Genomic DNA, 23,833 nt, shown 5'->3' with positions numbered 1-23,833 from the left:
TTAATTTAAAATAAACCATTTTTTTAATTGTAAATATAGAAATGAATGTCCTAAGTTTACATTAAAATTCTGCCCCTTCAACCTAAAATAACACTTCAACCTTTAGCTTTAATTACTATCTCAACACTAAACCGAATAAATGTAATACCTCAAACTTAAGTCCGGATTTAGTGTGAAACCCCGCAGTGGCAACACCGGCAGACTTACGTCTCCGCCATAAACTCTTTCATTTGGCTCGGACAAGCCTTATGAACAATAAAACGTTGAGGGCTCGAGATTTGGACTGTAATAAAATATTTGCCGTAGCTCACGCTAATCCGCCGCCCTCACTTACGGACACAATTTGAGAGTTATAGTCGACGTGGGATCCAAGACCCATAAAACGTATGTCCGTGTTAAACATTAAAGCTACTATTAATTTAACATCGCCTGATATATTTCCAAAAAAAGTAAATTTGTCAACAAAGTAACGCGTGCGTGACTTGATTTAGTGCGACAGAAAAAAGTGTTCGTTAATTGGTTTTCAATTACCAAGTTTCAATATTGATAGCACTAACGCAATTGCGTTGCTGTTAATTATTTGAAGCTCATTAAGTCTGTGTTTCTAGACAATGTAACGTTATGAATTCGACACACATAACCTGGATAATGGCTTGGACTTTTCCTGATTTCAAAAAGATTAAAAAATATGTGTTTAGAAAATAAAATGTTGCAACTATAAAACAGGATGCAATTAATTATAATAATTAGCTTAAATCTTTCACGTGTAAAAGACTTTCAAGTCAAATGAAGCTTGTCCACCTTATTGATTACGTTATGATGTAATTACCAGAAAAAAACTGCGATGGTTATAAAGCACTAAATTAACGGCGATCAACAGTGAAATTCGCACTTAATCAAGGACCAATACGAAATTAACCTTAATAGTAAAATTGTGTTACTATAATGGCTCTATACAAACAAAATGCATAAACTAGCGGTTAAAAACCGGGCAAAAGGCCAATGTGGTGTGTTTTGTAATAATTGTTTGTAGTGCCACTGTTTAATAAACGCAGTTTGATGATAAATCAAGCAAGCAAGGTTAACCATTGAGTTAAATACGGATCAAAAAACTAGCCCTTAATCAAGGTTAAGTTATCGTATCTTAGCGACACACCAGGCGCGAGTTCAGCGGTTATCCGGGCCTATTCCGGGCAAATAAAACTTCTCCCTCAATGAAAGAGGGTCAGACTTAATTACTCGTAAATGACCGGGATACGGTTCAGAATAAATACACCTACAACGGGATAACGACGTGTTATATGGAGAATGTATGGGGCTTATTATTGCACAAGCGGATCTTTAAGATGATTTAGGGAGTGATTTAATGAAATCATGAAGAAAAGTTTTTTTAATTAATTCCATTAAAACTAAAGAATAAAATGTAGCAGACAGAAAATTTGTATAGCAGCAACAAAAAAGAAACATTTTAAGTCATGTTACCAAGAGCATAAGGCTTACAACAAACTAAGAAAGTCGTGGCTCTACATTGATATGGCGCGGTATTCACATATTCGCCGATTAGGACGCGTTCAATAAAAATCAAGTCATCTGTAAAATTATAAAAGAAGCGTTTCCATTGTTAAGTTAACTATCCAAGTTACTATATTACAGCATATTTTTATTAATAACATCGCACAAAAGAGAGATTATCTGTCAGTGGTTTGAGCAGCTGCTACCTTTCAAACTCAGAGTATAGGTACACTTATAACGTACAACATTAAAGACGTGTAACTCGATAAAAAATGATACATTTAACCAGATAGAGAAATTATTGATTATAAATACTACCCCTTTTATAGAGATAACAGTCCGTTTCTAGGCAGATGTGTACATGAACTTATTGAGATACCTAATGCCTCGTATAAGTTTTTATGTTAATCACATCAAATTACGTTAAAGGACAAAAAATAGAAAACAATCATAATTATAATTAACCTAATAAGTTTTATGACCGGTTAATAAGTTCGGTTTCGAGATAAAAATAAAAATAAAATCGAAAACATAAAACTGCTGTATGTCAACGTTTGAAAACTATTACCGGTAGCATATTAATGAACGCTCATTTTGAATGTAGGGAATAAATTGTCATTTTTAATAATTGTCAAATTAATCATCGCGGTCTCGACATGTTGTTCCTTGGATGGGTTAATAGGGGTTATTACTTGTCGTCAGTTTGATAACTAACGAACGAAGTTACGGAAAAAAGCAACCTGTAATTTTGCTTCAAGTCGACTCGAACGAAAATTCGATTCAGTGTAAGGATGCCGCAAGCGGTATCGAATCAACCTGTCGATAAATCCCAACTAATATTATAAATGCGAAAGTAACTCTGTCTGTCTGTCTGTCTGTCTGTCTGTCTGTCTGTCTGTCTGTCTGTTACGCTTTCCCGCTTAAACCTCGCAACCGATTTTGATGAAATTTGGCATAGAGATAGTTTGAGTCCCGGGAAAGAACATAGGATAGTTTTTATCCCGGTTTTTGAAACAGGGACGCGCGCGATAAAGTTTTTCTGTGACAGACAAAATTCCACGCGGGCGAAGCCGCGGGCGGAAAGCTAGTGGCTGATAAATCAAAAGTGCACACGCAGTGCGACTCGCTGACATCTTGCATAGGCAATGATGACCGCTAGTACCTACAATCGTGCGCTGCTGAGAGCTTGAAAAGAAAAATGACTGCACAATTTATCTTTTGTTTATTTACTTCAGCTGTCAAAGTGATTATTTAAAATTATAATTGTGTGCACTGAATTACATTTAAAACAAAACAAGCCATTTGTAACAAAACAAACCTCCACTTTTGTCATTAGATACTCGTAATTATTATAATTAACTAATTAAGAATGCAACGTAGTTCGCACCCTTTAATTAAATTACAATGTAAAGATAAAGTCAAGCGTTTAACTGCATACCCATTTAACAAGTAAAGAATGTAACAGACAGAGACGTACGCGCATTGCTAGTTATAGAAATACCCGCATTTCTCGGGGTAAAAAGCAAATGAATGGATCTTGATGCGTCAAAGGTGTGAGTTCTGTTATAAATGGGTAACAAAACACTAATTTAAAACTGAATGTCGCCTCGCACGCCATGCAAAACGATGGGAATTAGTACTTAGAGGCTAATGCGTGTATGGAAACAGTCCACTGATGTTAAGACAGGCAAGAAAGTTTATTACCCACTGGGAAGGCTCGGTAAAAAGTCAATCATGCTTATTGCTAATAATATGATTGTAGACACTCAACATGTGCTCGGCCTCTTCGGCAGCTAGGACTGAAACAATTTGTTGCAATTTTAATTGCCGTCCGATGTCAGTTACACATAACGTAACGGTAAAAGAACTTTATTTATGTTATTGTGTTAACAGCTTTTCTGTCATGTTAGTATTATGTTCTGCTTTTTTAGACACCATGTTAATTAGTGGTACTTTCATTTTTACAGTGTGTGGGCTTACAATATTAACTTATACGTATAAAAGAATAATCAATAAACTGTACCTACTTTGGACTCTAAACAGTCAACGACTAAAAATTAAAAAAGTATCTAAGAGCTACAGAAATACTTTGAGAAACCTATCTAACGACAATGATGGTAATTTACTAAAACGCCAGTACTTTTGACCTGCGATGCAAACGAGCTTTTATACCATTAATCCAATTAGCTGATTATACAAAACAATATCCCAGTAGATAATTGATAATCGATATCCATTCTTTTATCGATGATAATAAGCGATTGTCATTCGACGTACGCGCAGCTGGAGGTTTGTTACATTCATGAAGCTACAGATAAAAATGGAGGGCAAAGTTGGGAACAAAACTTGAGTCAAATACCTACTTATATCTATCTCGCTCTCTGTGGCCCTACCTCTCTTTTTAGTGTGAACTGTAGTATTGCTATCTTCTTATTTAAATCTCCTTGTAAATTCTTAGAAATAGCCAATTCACTAACCAAATAAGAAGTTAAATAAATAAATAATTAATATTGGAAACTTAGATTACCTAGTTAAATAAAAAATCACAAAATTGTCGGCCATTTAGGCTTAATGTGTTGGCGAATCAGGGAATTACAATCCCAATTTCTGAGGTATCGGTAATGTGGCAACATCGGCCGAATCCGGCCCATCATGGCGGTTGTTTACTATGCAGTTGATTTCGTTTGAGATTTTTCAAGGGACCTTATCATTGTTTTGTCTGAAGAAATGGTGCAAAATTGTATAGTGCGTGGTTGCGGTAGTTCGTGTTGTCCTGGAAGTGATATAAAATTCCACGCGTAAGTGTTTATTTCGTGATTTCTGACAGTGGATCATTGTTAACATATTTCTTTGTATTTTCACAGTAATTACTTCCTAAAACGTTTTACCAGTATTTAAACTTATTATTAAATGTTACATATGTCAAGAAAAAGAAGATTTTACATTGAGTTTCATTGACTTTGAGCAAATTTAAAATTTTTGTTTCTATAAGACATTTTGAAGTAGTATGACCATATTGAGGATATATCTGGGACTTTCTGTGGGACCTTACTTATCTAATTTTGCATAATGTTTTCTACGGCCGTTTACTGTAATCAATCCATATCCAAATCCGTCTGTCAACTGCCAAATTAAAATCTGTTTTCTATCAAATATCCACAGTTTTCGATGCCTTTACACTTTCTTAATGTTGTAATTCATCTTAAAACAAAAACATCGAAAACCTTTTTTCATAATCATATTAAGTGCATTTTATCAAGACACACTGTTTAAACGTAAATCAGCACCCCGATTACGGTAACTTTTAACGTCTACAATCCAGACGCGTTTCTGATTCTGCAATACGATTGGTCAAAACAGCTGACGTACGCTGTTGAACGACCAATCGTATCGCAGAATCGAGAAGCGTGTCTGGATTGTTGACGTTATAAGTCTTTGTCGTCCTGAGAAAAATAAATAAAAGGTTACCCTACTTAGAAAGAGAGAGCCTGCCCACAGAGAGCGAGATAGTGATACATAGGTTGTGCTTCAAGTAGGTATTCTAAGTCTGGCCTCCATTTTTATCTTTAGCTTCATGGTTACATTTACTTAATTACTCTGAACTCCTTTAGACCCCACGTTAATATGCTGTCGATAATGGGGTGTACTTTATTTATGTGCCAAGATGGGCGAAATGATAGCAGTTTTAAATTATTTTGTAGATAGATTCAATTGAGCACTAAGTACGTTAAGTTGGAAAACCGGGTTTGTAACAGGTTGTGGAATTTGTATAATATTGGAATTCTCTTACTGTATAACTATTTTTAACCTATCTTAGGCATCATATTTAACCACCTCTTTTTTGTGGAAGATTTTGTATGGTTACCAGAAATTCCAATGACATACATGGATAGATACACAAAACTAAATAAAATCTTCATTATTCTAAATTATGAACAGACAAATCCACCTCCTTACAATTATATAACATTTCAAAGAGTTTTGCTCGATTTTAAGAATAGGAAAACAAAAAATACGTTTACTTGGAAATAATAAAGTTGAAGTGTATTCTTGACATCAGGCAATTTATGCAACTGCGCGCTCCATTAAAAAGAATAACGCTCTATAAAAGTTACAAGCGGTAAACTGTATCAAACGCCTCTGACTGCAAAAACCGTAGATAGCCCATAGACAATTAAAAGCAAGAGTTATGCGGGTTGCAATAATGTAACACGCTTCAATTAAAAACAGGTGAGTGAATCGTAGAACAGATCAATTAAATATATGTCTACATAAATAAATAAATAACATATTTATTAACATATTTATGTCAGTTTTACGAGAATTCCTTTTATTACAAAACCAAATATTCATAATGAATTTATAATAAACACTTTTTTGTACTTACATCTAAGTTATTCTGCAAAAAGGCACAGTTTTTTTATTCTCAAGTCAGTAATGAGCTGTTAAAAACTTTTTTATTAAAATCTATGGAAAATTATAACACTACATTACAGACTGCTTTCCTGTTCTCGGACAGCATAGCGGATATGTTGTTTGAGAAAAGTTTATGGAGCTCTATAATTATAAATTGCCAATGCTGTCAATAGATGTCGCTGTAGGCCTCGTCGTGGATGTAGAGCAGCGCTAGAGTTAGAATGCTCATTACCGTAGTGGCGTGAAAATTCCGCATCTAAAATACTTACATGGCCCGCTACACTGTAAAAAGATTTTAAGCGTTCCGCGCCGCTTCGGCGTTTAATTATTGTTGCCACCACGTTTACTATTGCGATTTCCTTATAAGAGCAGCGAGCAATTTGTTTGATTGCCAGCAATTGCCAGTTGATGTTTTAACCATTAAAATTGTAAACGCGGCCGGAGCTAGCAAGAAATTGCTATGATTGCCGACTTGAACGGTGTTTATCGACCGTTTTTGCGTATGCGCACTGTCTGAAATAAAAAACAATTAAACTTTCGATTCAGTGATTGTGCAGCATTCACTCGTTTTTTCAGCGCGATAAATGGTTAAAGCGTTATTCAATGCAAAAGTGGCTGAGATGGATAATGAACTGTTAGCATCGAGCTTTTAATTATGAGTGTATCTGCCGGGGGTTCCAATATTATGCAGAACTCATCGGGTTTGCAAATGTATACAGTAGGAACAAGACGTGACTAACTGAATGATATGAATTACCGCTTTGCACTTCTTTGATCGATAATCTGAATTAAGTTTCCGGTGAAAGAAGTGTGATAGAATACTGGAAGGAAATATTGCTTGTTAGCAGTACTTGCATGAGTTTAAAGGAACTTTTTATTAATTCACTGTGTGTATAGAGCAGAAATTCCCAAACTTTTTCTTAACCTGTCAGATAGTCAATGGATGAGTTAAACTGACCATGAATGGCATAGCGTGACTTTATTTTTTCACTTAAGTACCTACAAGGACTCTTATAAGGTACTCTAGATATTATCTCACTCTGAGTGCATAGGGTACCTACTTAGTAATCCCAAAAATCCACGCCCAAAATTGCTACGGTTCTTTTAGAAAGTGTTACCTTTGTTAATCAAATTGTGTAAATTTGACAACAAAACCTTTACGAGCGTGTTAACAATGCGATCAAGCGAGGATACAAGACGTAATAGGCTGATCCGTCTCACCCCAACACAAACAGGCAAATCCTTACTTAATTTCAGTTGCAGATTCAATCAGAATGTAAAGCTTCATCCGAGATACGTTACGTAAAGACGCCGGCATTCAAAGCTTAACACTGTAGTCTTACACAGTTGTAATACGGTTGAGTTTGCAATAAAAATGTATAGTCTGATGTCTGTACGTTTCGCCCCCTGGCGGCCGACTCGCGACACTGCGAACCTTTAATTATTATCAACACGTCATTTTCATACCATTCTCCCATATTAGGGTTGCCGTAAATAGAAACGGTTACGTCACTTTGGAAGGAAGTAATTTTGGAATGACACGGTTTGTCTTCAACTTTGATGCAACTTTATATGGTTCGAAAAGAAAAGAAAATCTTAAAATACTCTATATAACGCCCTTATTCACAAACGATGCTTGCTTTTAAGTGAAGCAGCAAATCGAATGCATAGCGTTGAACAGTACTCTGTGATTGGTCACCCTGTGCGTCCACGCGCACTGTGAGACCTCATAGTAATGTTTGTGAATACGGGCGTTATAAATGCCTTCTAAAAATAGAATAACATACATCTTTGAATTGATTACGCTAATAATATCAATAAAACTTGGTCTATATTGATATAAGTAGGTAATTAATTTTATTAAATGGCGATAAATAAATTCAATTAATGACATAAATAGTCATATAAATATAATTAGGTACACATACACACATACAAATCATAGTGTCACGTTAATAAAAAGAAATTGTTATGAATAACTACGTCCATTGAGGTATTTTTATTGATGGGCATTTTAAATTTAAGTGCGTACAATACATTGTTGTAAACGCCAAAGATAATGTTTGTTAAGATTTTGCGTTTAGAGCATTTCTTATTGGATCTAAAGAAAATTTAAGGAAAAGAGATTATGGGAGTGATTTCAAATTATAATAATAATCTCTATCTTAGTGAAGAGAAGTTTTGGATTGGGGTAAAGAAAAACATTTAGTCGAAGAAAATCAAATATAAGAAAATAATAATTGTACCTACTGTCCCTTGTATTCTTTTTTGTTCTTGTTACGTATGTATGGTGTAAAATTTATTATTATAGTCAAAAGTAGACACACATACTTTGTGATCCTCCTAGAAGCATTAATTTCTTGCTTTGTCAGTTCGCAATGCATTGAAGTATTGAACACAACAAAGCACCTTCTACAGGCTAAGTACAAGCGCCGTTAAGTTGAATTAATTTATTCATACTATGCAAATTCCAGATATCGCATTACCAGTCATATTAATCAAAAATCTAAGGCGCAAGGCGGAATGAGCATCGATTTTGATTTACCGTCTAAAGATAAACATCGGTAACCCTTTCGTGGGCACGTGGGCCCACACGTCCCTTACGCATTTCATATTCGTATTTCCATTCCGTTCAACCTTCGTAGGAGGATTATGTTCTGCCTCCGATGTTTTCGTATCCTATTATTTCACGGGGTGAAAATGGGCCACCCGCCTCCTCACTCAAACAGAGACGGTGACGTGTAGATTAGCACAGACCGATGTGTGACTCACTTGCGGGCGCAACGCAAAAAACACAGCCACAACATAATGTCAAATGTCCTTAGGCCACCGGCATTTCAGTAGAGAATACAAATTTATTAAAAGTTTCGAATATTAAATTAATCTCGCTTTATTGACGTCAAAAAAACTAAACAATGAATTATGAATCTACAAAAGTTAATTAGTTACAAGGATAATTAGAAGCAATTAACAGCCTTAATTTATGTTTTTTGATAATTTCATTTTGGCTCAGGTATTTTAGGCCATGGATGAATTTTCCGTGTTAAGACGAAGCACGCCCGGCGCGCTCGCTCGCCCGGCTGTAGTGGCTGTTCTATTTCAACTGTGCCTGGGATTTCTGTCTGTATGCGTGCGACTGTTTCATCAACTGTAAACCACTGTCAACGACTCGTCAAAATATTATTGGCTTAACTCTGGAGCTGTACGGATACGGAGCAACTTGATACGTGCACGAATTTAATTAGAATGGCTTTAATGTGAATTTGGATGTACTGATTGTTGTTTTAATCGGAAAACATTAGGCTGGGATATTAATATTTGTTAAGGTGACGTGCAGCAGGTAGGTACCTAGGTATTAATTATTTTTAGGTAATTTACAGAAGGGTCAAAATACGTGAAGCAAAGTTTTGAACTTAGTTTACTTAGTAACAAAATCAATTTATTTTGGAATGATGGTGTTACACAGTGGACACTATGTCATCACCTGATGGTAAGTCATCTTTCATATTCATAGATATTTACAATTTAAAAAGTCAATCATCAAATGCCAAAGAATCGCACTTTATTCGAATGAGCTAACATCCCATTCATTACAATCTCTACCTCATACAAACAAATAAGTTCATGCCCGCAACGAATCAAAATTATCTACCCATCTCAAGATCGATCGTACATTTGAAATCTCAAAACAATCCTCGGGCCGACCATCCATCTTCCACTAATTGTAAAATAATTAAAACCAAGTAAGCACATACGTCCGCAACACAATAACGTGCGCACGCGCTAGACAGCTAATGACAAGAGTCTTTAATGAGAGGAATCTATTTGTTTTGTGTCTGCGTGTCGATTTGTTTGTTATCTGTGTAATACAATCTTGGAATAGAGTCGGTGGAAGGAGAGATCTATGGTGAAGATAGTTTTAGTGTTTTAAAGATTTTGTAATTGGTCAGAATTTATTTCATGCATATGGTGCGCCTTTATACTTACTATTCTCAGCTCTCTCTTGGCATGAAATTATCAAGGTTAAGCCTTGCTAAGCTAATTCCACTATTTTTCTTTCTGTTTCATGTAAAAAATCTATTAGGTCCCAAGCTATAGGTCCTATGTAGAGATCAGATTTAGCTCTACAACAATGTCCTGAAAACTATTTTATCATGTAGGTTAGAATAGAAAAACCCTCAATAGACCTTGTGCGGAAAAGGCAGTCCACATTTAAAAATACAATAGAATTTAATGACAAAATTTTCCGGCAAACAAAAAGCAATCGCGTTATAACAAACCTACGCCTTTTTCACTTACGAGAGCGTTTCGAATTGCAAATTTAGGGAAAAAGTACCAACTACACTCAAGTCGGACGCGGCAGCCGCGATAAGCAAGTGGCGCTTATGCAACATCACGAATGTAATTGCTCCCTTGTCTGCACGACACTTCGGGCCAGAGAGAGACGCCATGCAAACGCCACCCGAGCGACAAGGACGCAAAACAACAGAATCAACAAAGCCGTAAGCGACAAAAATGATTGATTGCTAGCCGTCTTGTGCTGAGCTCTATTTAATCACTTTATTCCCTTTTCTCCGTTTGTGCCGGGATAATTTTGTATTTGTGTAATTTGTATATGAAATGAGGAGGCATGCCACCCGAGAAGACGGGAATTCATATCCGGAGCTTATCTGGGGCGCTCATAAACCCGATTTTCATGTTATCTCGTGTCACGGCCTGTTGTGTTAATTACAGCGCGATTAACATTAGTACACCTACATGCATGTACAATGCGAGAGTAGGTCCTTAAAATAGCATCTTCGACATTCATTTTAATAGCTCTACCTAGTCCTTTTACGTAAGTGTTTCATATTCATATCACAATCTGCCTAGATTGCCTAAAATAGTCTATATATTCAAATATTAATTGAAACTAAGGCCAGTATCTTCCTTTCCACCATAGAATACCATTCCACCACTCATAGTGTTGAAAAATATTCACGAAAAACCTTATGGCTTATTAGATACGTATTCGCTAATTAACACGAACAAAATACTTATGTCCGACAAAACAAATTGATTGGGTACATGAAAATTAATTGGCCTTACATTATCGCAAACGCTTCAATTAATGTCTAATCGATTGGTTGCGGCTGAAAGATATTAACAAAAACGAGATGAAATAATGGTCACTAATATAAAAATTACTCAATCGGAAGCGACGATAAACAATTATTTTACATTACACCCATGCGTATAAAATTGGTTGATGATTGGCAAATTGATTTCATGTACTACACTGAAAACTAACACGTATGCAAAGACGGAATTGTACCACTATTTTATCCAAACGTGTATAAATAATGCATTAAATTAACATCGAAATGCTCTGCGTAAGGTGTGACAATAATTTCTTACTCGACTCATGTTACTTACGAGTATTCCATAACGTTGCTTATGATAAAGTAATTTAGTCATTATCACACTTGGAAATAAATTCATTAATTTTTTTCACACCATCCAAATTGCTTAAACGCGAAATAATCATAGTAGTCCAGTAGAATTAGCTTTTAAATCGGAAATAATTCCTACAAAAGATTTTATTGTTTTAATGGCTTCATTGGTTGCCCATTAAGACTCTCCTAAGTTTTCGACTTCGACGGAGTTGTGCTTAAGTGGTGGGGGCCCCCGAAAGAGGCATTTTTTCGGTTTTCCGGTTATACCGCGTAAAGGACTTACCCTATCAAAAAATGGTCTTCATAACGGTTGAAGGGCACTTAATCCTGCATTGAATAAGACCAAATTCATATGTTCTGGACAAACCGTTCTCGAGCTAATGTTCGGCAAAGTAGAAAATATACGTATAATTAATGACCCTCTCCACGTCCAATGGTTTGTTACCCACAGGCTTCCAAGTCTTGAAAAGGGCCACCTCAACCAGTGTAACCCTATCAAGGCTTACGAGCTTGATGCGCCTATCCTTGTTCGTCCCAGCCGTTCCTTAACTGCGGTTGCTGCACCTCTTCCTGGCACTCACCTGAACGACTCTGTGTTACCTACTGTGGCTGCCCCTCTTCCTTGTATCCTCCTGCATGACTACGTTGCCTAGCCGTATGGCTGGTCTAAGGTTCGACGCCAAAAATCAACAACAACAAGTTCATATTAAAACGCTGAAGAGTTTTTTGTTTGTTTGTTTGAACGCGCTAATCTTAAGAATTACTAGTTTGATTGAAATCATTATTTTTGTGTTGAATAGCTCATACATTGAGGAAGGCTATAGGATATATACAATCACTCTACGACTAATAGAGGCGAAGCAGTAAAGAAAAATGTTGCAAGCACGGAAAATAGTATTTAAACTATTTTCACGCGTACAAAGTTGATTTTGTGGCGTCGAACCTTGGACCAGGCATATAGCTAAGCAATGCAATCGTACAGGAGGGTACAAGGAAGAGAGGCAGCCACATAAGGTAACACAGAGTCGTTCAGGAGAGTGTCAGGAAGAGATGCAGCAACCGCAGTTAAGGAACGGCTGGGACGAACAAGGATAAGCGAATCAAACTCGTGAGCCTTGTTAGGGTTACACTGATTAAGGCGACCCTTTACAAGGCTTGGAAGCATGTGGGTAACAAGCCATTGGACGTGGAGAGGGTCATGAATTATACGTATATTTTCTACTTTGCCGAACTTTAGCGCGAGAACGGTTTGTCCAAAACATATGAATTTGGTCTTATTCAATGCAGGATTAAGTGCCCTTTAACCATCATGAAGACCACTTTTCGATAGGGTAAGTCCTTTACGCGGTATAACCGGAAAACCGAAAAAACGCCGCTTTCGGGGCCCCCACCACTTAAGCACAACTCCGTCGAAGTCGAAAACTTAGGAGAGTCTTAATGGGCAACCAATGAAGCCATTAAAGCAAAAAAATCTTTTGTAGGAATTATTTCCGATTTAATCAATTTTTGTGTTTAATTCTACTGGCCTATAGAGATTGCGTGGTTTTTGTGTTGAGTAAATGAAAAACAAGTGTCCTTTCATGTCATGAATGTCATATTCATTTAATATGTAAATATCTAAACTTTACGCGTCAGAAGATCTTTTAACAGCTGAAAGTTTAAAGTTTAAAGGTTGTAGCATTTTAATCCTTCCAAATATTTTAAATCGTATGCAATTGAAAGCTTGTCCTCATGAATTACCTAAAATATTTTATTTCGGTTGGTCGTGTTTAATAATTGTGACAGAAACAATGCCATTTATTCAATTAATGATTAATTGAATGAATTATGCTTAATCATGCTCACAAATGGCAAATTAAATATAAAAGAGCCTGAAACCGGAAAATCGCAACCTTAAACTTGGCCTCAGTTTGGAAGGTAAGTTTCACAACTGATTCATCATCACATCAGCATCAACTTTTCAGCTAAAGGACGTCCACTGCTGAACATTGGCATCTTCCAAAATCCTTTCGAAAGAAAGCTTCCCTATTCACACAGCATTAACTTTAATGGTGCAAGTACATATGCGGGAAATTGACCGAGACGAAGCGCGAGCCCTCACACCGAAGTATGGGCGACACACGGCGAAACTAACCGAAGTGCGTGTTTACACGTCTCGATCAATTTCCCGCGTAGTACTTGCGCCATAACTAAAGGACTTACCACTCATGTGCCCGTTCTCATACGGCGAGTACTCGCCGTTCTCCAGCCGATGTTTCTTGAAGGGATGTCCAGGGAACTGCGTGGCGGCCAGCGAGAGACCCACGCCGGAGGCACGCTTCGGAGGTCGGCCCGGTCTGGAGCTGCGGACATAGTAGCACGTTACTGCCGTTTAAGACGATCCACTTAGCCTGCACATGGAAGGCTCCTTGGCCACAAACTCTATTGAGGCTGAGTCGCACCATCTTTCTTTCTAAAAATCTGTCAAACTTCATACAAAAAGCATCGGTTATTGTTATTGTTACTGTTAAAATAAGATGGTGTAACTCAGCCTTAGACATGAAAGATTCCCTATAGTTTAGGACTGTTCAAATATCTGCCTTGTTCTGCATAAAAATGCTACATATTATTTTTATTTATTTATTTATTCATACTTCAATGCCAAAAATATTAACATTAGGCGAACTTAATGCCATAAGGCATTCTCATCCAGTTTACCTAAGTACATCGTACATATTATACAGTCAGGATCTACATAGCCTGCTGGAGTCAGGATCCCAATGGAGGAAACCAATGAAGGTCAAGTTCATCCCGGCAGAATAAATATTAAACCCCCGCTGACCCGCAACGAAATTATTCAAAAGAACATGGATGGAAGGAGTTTGAAGTTAAGGATCGACTTATCCAGTGCAAAGCTGATGACAGTACGCCAAGCACGAATAACTTGCGTAAAGGTAATCGTATCGTTAACGTAAATAATTTGTATGAGAATCTGAGAGCGCCTCTATCGGACGTAAAACAAACTAAATTTGGCAGCACAAATGCCTATTGTATAGTAACGTAATAGTACCGTAAACGTATCGTATGATGTTTGTACTAACTTTGCGATCACGAACCTTTTTTTGACGTATAGAATAGTAAGTGGCGATAGCTGGCTAACGTAAGTTTACGAATGTTTTGTCACGGTAAATTTTTCAGTGTGAAAACTTGCGTCAGATGAAAAAAAATATGTTTTTTGAGGCTGAAGACGATAAGAAGTGTGTTGGTTGATGAGATTAATAGGCTACACATGTAATCTAAATCTAAAAATACTTTTATGGCTGGAAAGCTATTATTTTCATTGTTTCTTTGAAAATAAAACTAACGTAAGTATTTATGTAGTAGCTTTATTTGTTCATTAATGTTGTACACACAGCTTAAATTAAATAATTACGAGATAAATTAGAAGGTGGAGAAGCACTGGTCTCTTCACTCTGAAGGTGGTCGGCACCACGGTGGATTGGCTACTGGTGCTTGGGGTGTTCCGATCGGCTTCTGTAATGTAATTTAATTTCATATTAACAACTTGATTTAATTAATTTAATTTTAACATCGATTTGCCATATTTTTCATAATAATAATATTTTGTCTGTTAATCTATGTAAAATTACTAAAAGAATTAAATTTACCTGTAGCTGTTGTATCCAGAGTAAAATTGGTTATCTTCTATATACACAGGTATCATAATTTCTTCTGGCTGGGTGTTGGGCGTTTTTCCACTATCTTCATTCTGAAAAATGTTTACACTATAATAATATTTACAACAATATTTAAATTATAAACCTTGATTAATATGAATTAATTTAATATGTCTGTATTCTTTTTAAAAGTTTACAAGTAATAGTGAAGTAATAATATTATGCATAAATAATATAAACTTAATATTTAGATCTATTAAAAAATAGTTAGAATAAAATTTGCACGCTTAAGGATTTCCCTATGGCAATCCCTTGCCAGACTGAAATAAATTAATGCAGACCTGCTGAAAGCCAGCTTCCACCACCGTTGTGCCAGTAGCTGCCTCCACTCCAATTATTTGCATGACCCTGTTTTCAAGGTCGGTCCACCACCAGTGCCACTTGTAGCTCTTTTTATTTTGCCCAGCTTTCTTTTAGTGTTATCTTTTAAATAACTCCACACCTTTACCACAAACAGAAATAGAACAAATCATTTCATTGAAGCTAAAACTAAACAAAAAATATAAGTATGTGGCATTGGCTTAAAAGCAATGCCCATAAATAATGTCTTAATGAGTTAGGTCGCACACTTGAAATATTAAACCACTCGAGATCGCATACCTTGCGCTATTTCTCCACCGACAGAGAGTCGCCTGTGCCATCACTGTTTAATTTTTCCGCTAATTCCTTCCATTTCATTTGCATGAAATAGCGTCCTCTTGGACCTCCGGAAGGTTTAGATAAGTCACCATTTCTAGCAAATAACATCTAAAAATATCACGCCATTACAGCCCACACAGTCACATTAAACCACATTATCTCAAATCTACGTACTTTTCCATGAACTTTACTAGTCATCATTAAAATTAAAATTTACATTAAAATTAAGCTTCAAACAAAGAATACACTCAATGAGTTCCTATAACTTGAATTTGCTTACCAAAGCAAACTGTGTTTGACAGTCTGGTAGACCGTTCAGAAATTAAAACATATGGAAAATAATATATTAAAAATGTTATCAACCAACATTAAAAATTAAATTTACTTACCTTACTACAAATATATGGAACACAATTTTGTTTCTTGATTGTTTTCTCTAAGATTTCACTAGAATATCATATTATATTTAAATAATTTTAGTTAATAAGACCACATTAATATGTTTCCGAACGTATCATTCGTTCATTAGTTCATTCCCTACTTACGTTAGGATGACGTCACTCTCGTAATTGTATCGTACTTACTACACAACGACGAAAGTGCTTCGTGATGCCTACTAACGTTTTACTGCGTTATAGTATAGTAGACACGATACGTTTACGTTACTACTACTTTGATCATTCGTGCTTGGCGTACAGGTGATAAACAAAGGTTTTAGGAAAGCACAAGCTTAACACTGTAGCACAGCTTGTAAATAAGAGTAACACTTACGATGGTAAGCTGTTCTTTACTAAGTTTGGGTCAAACTCAAATACGACAAATAAAATCTTAACTTATTTCAGGGGATATGAATATCAAAGGACAATGGTGAGCTAATAGTTCTTTACAATTATGGCATTCCAAAAACATAGAATAGTGGAAAATTCGTGAATTTTCCAGGAACAAAATCTTACCTAAAGGATACCTTTTAGGGTTCTACTAAGCAGTAAAATAGCAAAAAGCTTGGCACCTTAACTACATTCTACTCACACATATAAAATCATTGACATCAATCATGCACATGTAAATTTAATAATACTTAAATTCCTACTCACACTAAGTATATTCTCATCTCGTCTTAACTAGGAAATTATAGACGGCTTACTTTATACATTTTATTACTTTCTTCATGCAAATTAGTACTTGGCTCTCTTTAAATTATTCATTGCAAATCATTTTGTCACTACACCTTCAATAATTACAGTTTATTAGAGGATATTACTCGTAACTTCTTTTCGTGACATTCTAAAAGTGTGATTTTAACAAATCCGTAGTTTTGTCCACCTTAAATAATAATTACATAAGTAATATTACTAATGTAATGCTCTACATTGCTATACGAAGTTAGAGACGAAACGAAGCAATGACGAAATTTTAAAAGGTTTACAATGTAGGTACAGAAATGAAAACACTGAAACTGTATTCGGAAGGAAATCAAATTATGAAACTGCAGCAAATTACCTTGAATTCTCAATACGAGTAGTACCTATACTTTTCATTGCTATACCTATACGATAGTTAGATCATATGTTATTTTCATGCAAAAAATATTCACATATTGGTACTCTACTATAACTTCCATTAGGTAGGTATAAGTATCAAACATTACCCACCTGACCAATTTTAATTTATTGACGAAAATCAGTAATATTTTTTTTAACCAAAACAAACACCTGACACTGACTTGAAAACAATTTCTAAGATATAAATAACAAAGAACGCGAACAATAAACGCAAGTCATTATTAATTAATTTCAATTAAAACCGAGATTCCCGTGCGTTTGTAACTGTTATGAAATAAATCAAGCGCTCGCGTGGGGAGGCTCGGATTTACTTTTATTTATTTTTATTTATTACGCCCCAAGATTTAGCGTAGTCGCCGCAGTTTCCACAATTTCACGCCTATTGTTTTCCCATCCGTGATTTATGTGGGTGTAATAGACATCAGTATTTCTCGGCCGCAATAAAGTTTGTCACCTAAATCTTTGCTCTAAGCCTATTGCGTGCGCCATGTGAAGCTCCTCCTTATTCTCGTAAAATATAGCGCGATACTATAATCACGGCAAGATATTTTCGTGTTAACATTTGAAAGGATTCTGTCTAACGCCTTTTTGGAAAGCATAGAATAAATGATTTTCTTACAAGTAACAAACAACGCTACTTTTGTGCATTATCGCGAAAAAAACTCCATTTTGTTGAAAATTAAAAGTAATTCAAGTCAATATCTCACTTAAACCTAACCTACCTAAGTGGTAAGAGTAGCCAGGTATTCAGAGCGTTAAAAAAAGAGAAATCATATCTATCGCGATTTAATTCGGTACAGCGACATCTCTTGATAATGTATAATTTTAACCTAAAGTTTTCACATTAGAATTACTTATGACTCTTTAAGCTAGGACTGAGGAGTAAAGTAGGTACAACTACAAATTAACTGGTTTCTTATCTATTTGTAATACCCTTTTTACATAATAAAAAGTGGATCAAAGGACCAACCGGATCTCACAGTCCCAATAGCGAGTACATACGTGTCACTAACGCAAAAACGAGCACCAGTCCTAACTCGCAAAGCTCGTAAACTGCCATATCTTCCGCTGTCCAGTAATTGGCGTGGCAGATCAATTACAGTGGTACCATAATCCACTACTACTACGGCAAGTTCGGCAATTATTGGGGGCCGCTGTTATCATAGTATCGGCTTACGCAGAAACTGAGTCTCGCCTATTTATTTTTATGTCAGAACCGTCATTATGAGATACTCCATTAGCTTGGATTGCGGTTCGTTTTCGGTTACGCATTGGGGTGCGAATAGGGTCACCATTGGGTTGGAAGAGTTCTGGATAAACAGGAAAGTTTAAAAAAGTATGATCGTGAGATAAAAAGAGTGACACTTAACTTTGTTTTTGAGTTACCTACTGTCAGATAAGCTCGAAACATTATTAAAAACTGTACTTAGTGCGTGTTTTTTTATTTTATAGTAGACTAGGCATTCCAAAACATAATTTGATTGCGATGTAATTTTGTGACGTTTTTCACATGCACGTTAAGATTTTGAAATTAGTATTAAAACTTGATAAAGTAATAAATACTCGTACAAATCCATTATTTTTTTAAAATTAAAGCATTTGAAAAAGTTTTTTTATTTGGAAGTCTAAATAAAATAAAAATAAAATATATTTATATATAATATAATACAACAATAGTCCAGAAGTCTAAAATATAGAACGTATGAACTGCAGTCTTATCCGCAAAAAATAGGAACGTATGGTCACATTACACAAAGTGTGACTGCGGTGTGCGATATTTTATTCCGCGACTTTTTCGAAGGGTTTGGATTTTGATTGGACGAATCTGTTGCGAAACGGATAAGCGAGTAATAAGATTAGAAGGCTTGTCTTCTTACTTCTGAAGTCAAACAAGGTATTTTTTTATTGAGTAAAAGGGAACCTTAATAAAATAAGGTCATGTTACAAGAATTCGAATTCGAAATGATTGAGCAATTGTTGTTTTTTACACAAAGCTTCATAATGACTACTCAAAAGTAAAACTCGCACATTATGACAACAAAACGATGACTCAACCGTGAAAGAAACAATACAACCTTGCATTTTTACTGCGAAAACAAAAGCGCGCTAATTAAAAACCGGATCAACTTTTAACTATCTCCGGAAATATTAATAGCGTCAATGAACTTGAAGTCGTGTATAGGGTTGCCAGGTGTCCAGGCTTTAGCTGGACATGTTTGGCTTTTTGGTCTTGTCCGGCCAAATATTCTCTTGTCCGGCCTCTCCTAGGTTGTTAGGCTTTTTATTTGGCTGCTGCCTTTTAGACTAGGCGCAGACCACCGATTTTTAGTTGGCCGATAGTTGTGCCCGATTTTAAATAGTATGAAGAATCGGCTAAATCAAATCGGTGTAATGTGCGCACTTCCATACATGCCCATACTGATCAACTGCCCGACTAAACTATCGGCCGACGAAAAATCGATGGTCTGCGCCTAGGCTTAGGGTAAAATGTCCGGCCAAATGGAAGCACAGAGTCCGGCTTTTGTGTTTTTGGACCTGACAACCCTAGTCGTGTATTTATTTTCGGTGCGGGCGGTAGGTACAGTCGGCGGCAAAAAGCGTAGAAAAAAAACTAAACCGCGACGAAATCGAATATTGAAAGTGTCGAGGGACACAGATAAGACGCACGTGCCGCTCCCCCGTGGCCACTTAGCCGTACCAGTAATCTGAATACAGCAAAGCTCACTGCGATAAATGCCATTAAAAACCGTTCGATTTATTACCGAACGATTTCCGAACGATTTATACTGGTGTGCTAACATGATAAAGTGTTAAGGCAGAGTTCACAGCGTTGGAAGTGCTTAGCGCTGTCTTGGCGGTTGGCAAAACTTGGGTTGTACAAATAAACGGAGAAAACTTTTTTTATATGTTAAACATTTTATTATGCTATTTTATTTTATTAAAATGAAAAGTAATTAAGTTAATTAATATGGAGAGCTGGGATATTCCACAAGTATTTTTTTACTTAAAAGAAATCCTCGATCGCAATATAGAAATGTAAAAACACCTGGTTATGAATAAATCAATTTTATTTTTTATTTAAAAGTATACTACATTAGACATTTTTTTTATTGTATTTATTACCGAAAAGTCAAAAAAACTAACGGTAAACATTTTTCGTCACATTACATATTTTAAAAAAACTAAGTAGACTCCTAAAATATTTGATTACCTACAGCCAAAAACGTTAAAAACGCAAACATCAAAGTGCATTCCATTTTACGCAGCACTCCCGCAGTTGGCAACCCCAGTGAAACTAACACCGCGGATAGTTCTGCTTTGTTATATTTGCTTGGCAATATTCATCACTCACCGCCTCTGTCGCCGTTCAAATAACATCACAAAGGACTCCCCAGATATTTCTGACAGATATACCCCTGATAGATAGTTCAGCAAACACACCACAACTTCTGATCGACGAACATGCCGATAAAGGAAAATACAGCTTTCAACATTGAAATGGCAAAGATAAAATAACGTCTCAGAATAGTGACTCCACTTTGGCGGCGTCTTTTCAATCGGCCGTGTTCTAAAGCCTCATAAAAAGCCTAGCAAGTTAGTAAGCAGATAGTTTTCGCACACAAAGATCGCGTTCACAATAAATTGGTCTTACTTTTTACTTCTTATTGACTTTGCTTTTATCCTATCTGATTGCGCAGACAAAAATAAGAGAGAATTTATTTGTAAAGTAAATAAAAATTTAATTGTATAGTCATCAACTGTCACTGTGTAAAAAAAGAAATCAACAATACTGTGAGAAAAAGTAGGACAAAAACAAGCTATCTAACTTACGTACAAACCAAATAAGTAAGGCTCAAAACTGAACAAAACTATATCTACAACTACACTAACTAAAGCTCTAAAAACTAAACCATCCCCATAAATGAAATCATGTTTCAGTATCACTGTAGATAATCCTTAAAAGCGCAGAGCATTAAGGATTCAAGAACTTAAACGCCACGTGATGCTATTAAGAACATAAACAGCATCACACTACCGACAAACTATGAATAGAATGGAGTCTTTGTTATTATATTTGTATTACCATTCTCCTCTCTTAGTAGGCGACTTCACACTCACTCTCTATTACCGACACATGACACTAAATCATACCGTTCACGTGATGTAAACATCCTTCCCTGTCCACAGCACAGTTTTAAAAATTAAAAGACCAAAAGCATCTCGCTGACAGTCTATAGTAAGCTAATAGTGATAATCTGTATATTTTTTCTTTTGTTTTTGTTTCTCGAACGTTCGATTATTTACACGTTACAGCACTACACCCGTATGGGAATGTTTACATATTAAATTAAACTCTTTTTAAGCCGTTTCATCGTCCAAAAATATCCCCTTTGCTACGACATCGTTGTCACGTGGAAATGAATCTTGTGACATCTGTATGCAGTTGCATTTACTTTGACGTCGTACTTTAAGCGTTATACTTTCAACAGTTGATGTCATTTTTGTTATTACTTTTGCTTTATTGCCTTATTTTGGTAAAACTGTATTTAATTTTTTTTTGTTTCTTTAGGATTGTATCCTATACACCCACCCCTACTTAGCGTATGGTAATTAGATTTTAATAAGCTGATTTAAACCCGCTTCCAACAGTGATCTTATAAATGTGTTTAATCTACCACTATTATACTCTATAGTGCACTAAAAGCACAAGGCGTCAACATTTTAACATTTCCCATAATATCCTATTTCCTTTTCACCTCGGAAACACCGTTTGGATGTTATCCCGAACAATGAAGCTCTGTCTTAAAAATGGTCCAGGAATCGGTAGACAAGGTAAAACAAACGAACGCAATCTTATCTACGGCAAACTCAAACGCAGTAGCAGTTTGTCTTGGGCTCAGCGCAAACATGATAAATGATTTCGTTTATAAAAAGCGGTGGTCTATTTTTCTAGACGAGTTCCGGTCGGGCTAGATGGGTTTTGTCCTTAAATAGACATAATACCTATTCACCTTGAGAAGTACCTGGAGAAGAAGAGAACAGAACATTAATTTCCAAGTACGAGTTCACAAAGTGATATCATGTATGGCAGTTAGGGATTTCACAGATTGCTCTAAGACTCTACAAACATTCAAACCCAATACATGCATAATTGTGTGTGGTAAGCTTAAAAGGAAAATTGGAAAATAAAATAACTACAAACAAACGAATTAACAATTGATAAATAATATGTTTTATTTATGACATTTTACTAGCTGTAGTGAAAACAGTCTGTATTTGTTAAAGCAGTGATGACGTCACATGCCAGTACCAGTCTGTTATCAACTGCAACTCAGCTGACGTCATATTACCGATTCATTTCTAGAGCTCTATTTCCAAAGTCAAAAAGAACTTAAACACTACACAAGAAATAAGAAAAAGAGATCTAAGTTTCATGCAAATTCCGTAAACTTCTGTCATTAAAAACAATGTTTTAATAAAACAGAAAAGGAAAATTTAATTGAAGCCAAAAATTAGAGGGCACATAGACAATAACAATAAAAAGTGAAAGCAAAGCAACGTTTAATCGTGTCGTAAAAATAAAATTAAATAAAAAATGTTTAGGGTGGAAAAGTTGGGCGACCGTAATTCTACTTTACAATTATTTCATGTCCGCGGAGAAAGATGTTCTCCTAATGTTTGCTGTCCCAAGGGCTAAATTTTTGTTGTTTAATGGCGGAAACTCAGCAACAGAAAAGTGAAATTACTTGTCAGTTCACGAATTTACTTTAAATTCGAATGATATTCAAACGTATAGTCAGTTGTAATTAACTGAAAATCAAAACATGTTCGGATTATGTTTCCTTTTACAATTACATTTCGAAGTCTCGTGTAGTAGGCGTAATATAAATAAAATAACAAGATATAAATCTGACGCCCAACAAGTACAGTCACTATCACAATGTAATTAATAATCAAATTACTAAATATCAACTGTTAAGATTTATGAGAATCCTGCTAATTGAATTAAAGCTAATAAAAAAATGCCCGATGTATTTTCTTTCCATTTGGCAAAGTTATTGCGAATTTTATTATTGCTGAATTAGTCTAACATGCCACATTATTGTAACTTATTTGTGCGTCAAGAGAAATATTACTTTGTTATGTTTAATTCTAAAATTGTTTTATATTAACATCTTCGTTGTTAATGAACACGATGTAACACTATTGAACTCGATGATCCGTACAATCACAAGCTAATGTAGCAAGTCACCTCAACAGTCAGGTAGCTGCTACGTTTCAATTTCTCCGAGGCATTTTATTTACAAAACTAATTACGTTTGTCTGATAGGGTATTAAACAGCTCCCGGAGCTTCTCTTGATTCGATGACAGTTAATAAAGACATTCCAAACGTGTTTAAAATCTTAGCCTATTTCATCTGCGATCCGATCGCATCATGATGGAGCTGTTACATACGTGATTATTTTTGTTTTTTTTTGCGCGGCGCACTATACATTTTCTTTGTTTAGGCACAATAAATAACAAAATGTCTGATTAGTCGAACTAATAGAT

The 23,833-nt window shown here is 35.7% G+C and overlaps 1 protein-coding gene across 9 annotated transcripts in view; it reads right to left on the bottom strand.

Annotated features, from left to right (window-relative positions):
* The window catches only part of dac (dachshund family transcription factor), a 160,778-nt gene that overhangs the window by 83,485 nt on the left and 53,460 nt on the right, over positions 1 to 23,833 (bottom strand). For 3 of the 9 annotated variants that reach the window (XM_028322099.1, XM_028322101.1, XM_028322104.1), the window contains 2 exons: positions 22,293 to 22,304; positions 13,566 to 13,705 (listed from right to left, as the gene is read on the bottom strand). In XM_028322099.1, the coding sequence (XP_028177900.1) occupies positions 13,566 to 13,705; positions 22,293 to 22,304 (152 nt within the window). The remainder of the gene's footprint in view (positions 1 to 13,565; positions 13,706 to 22,292; positions 22,305 to 23,833) is intronic. The other 6 variants (XM_028322105.1, XM_028322107.1, XM_028322102.1 and 3 more) reach the window with 3 other exon arrangements.

The sequence above is a fragment of the Ostrinia furnacalis genome, unplaced genomic scaffold, assembly GCF_004193835.3.
Source record: "Ostrinia furnacalis isolate ACB-3 unplaced genomic scaffold, ASM419383v2 OfSCF7594, whole genome shotgun sequence".
Taxonomy (NCBI): domain Eukaryota; kingdom Metazoa; phylum Arthropoda; class Insecta; order Lepidoptera; family Crambidae; genus Ostrinia; species Ostrinia furnacalis.
Note: the sequence above shows the minus strand (reverse complement) of the source record. Positions and strands in the feature narration are given on the sequence as shown.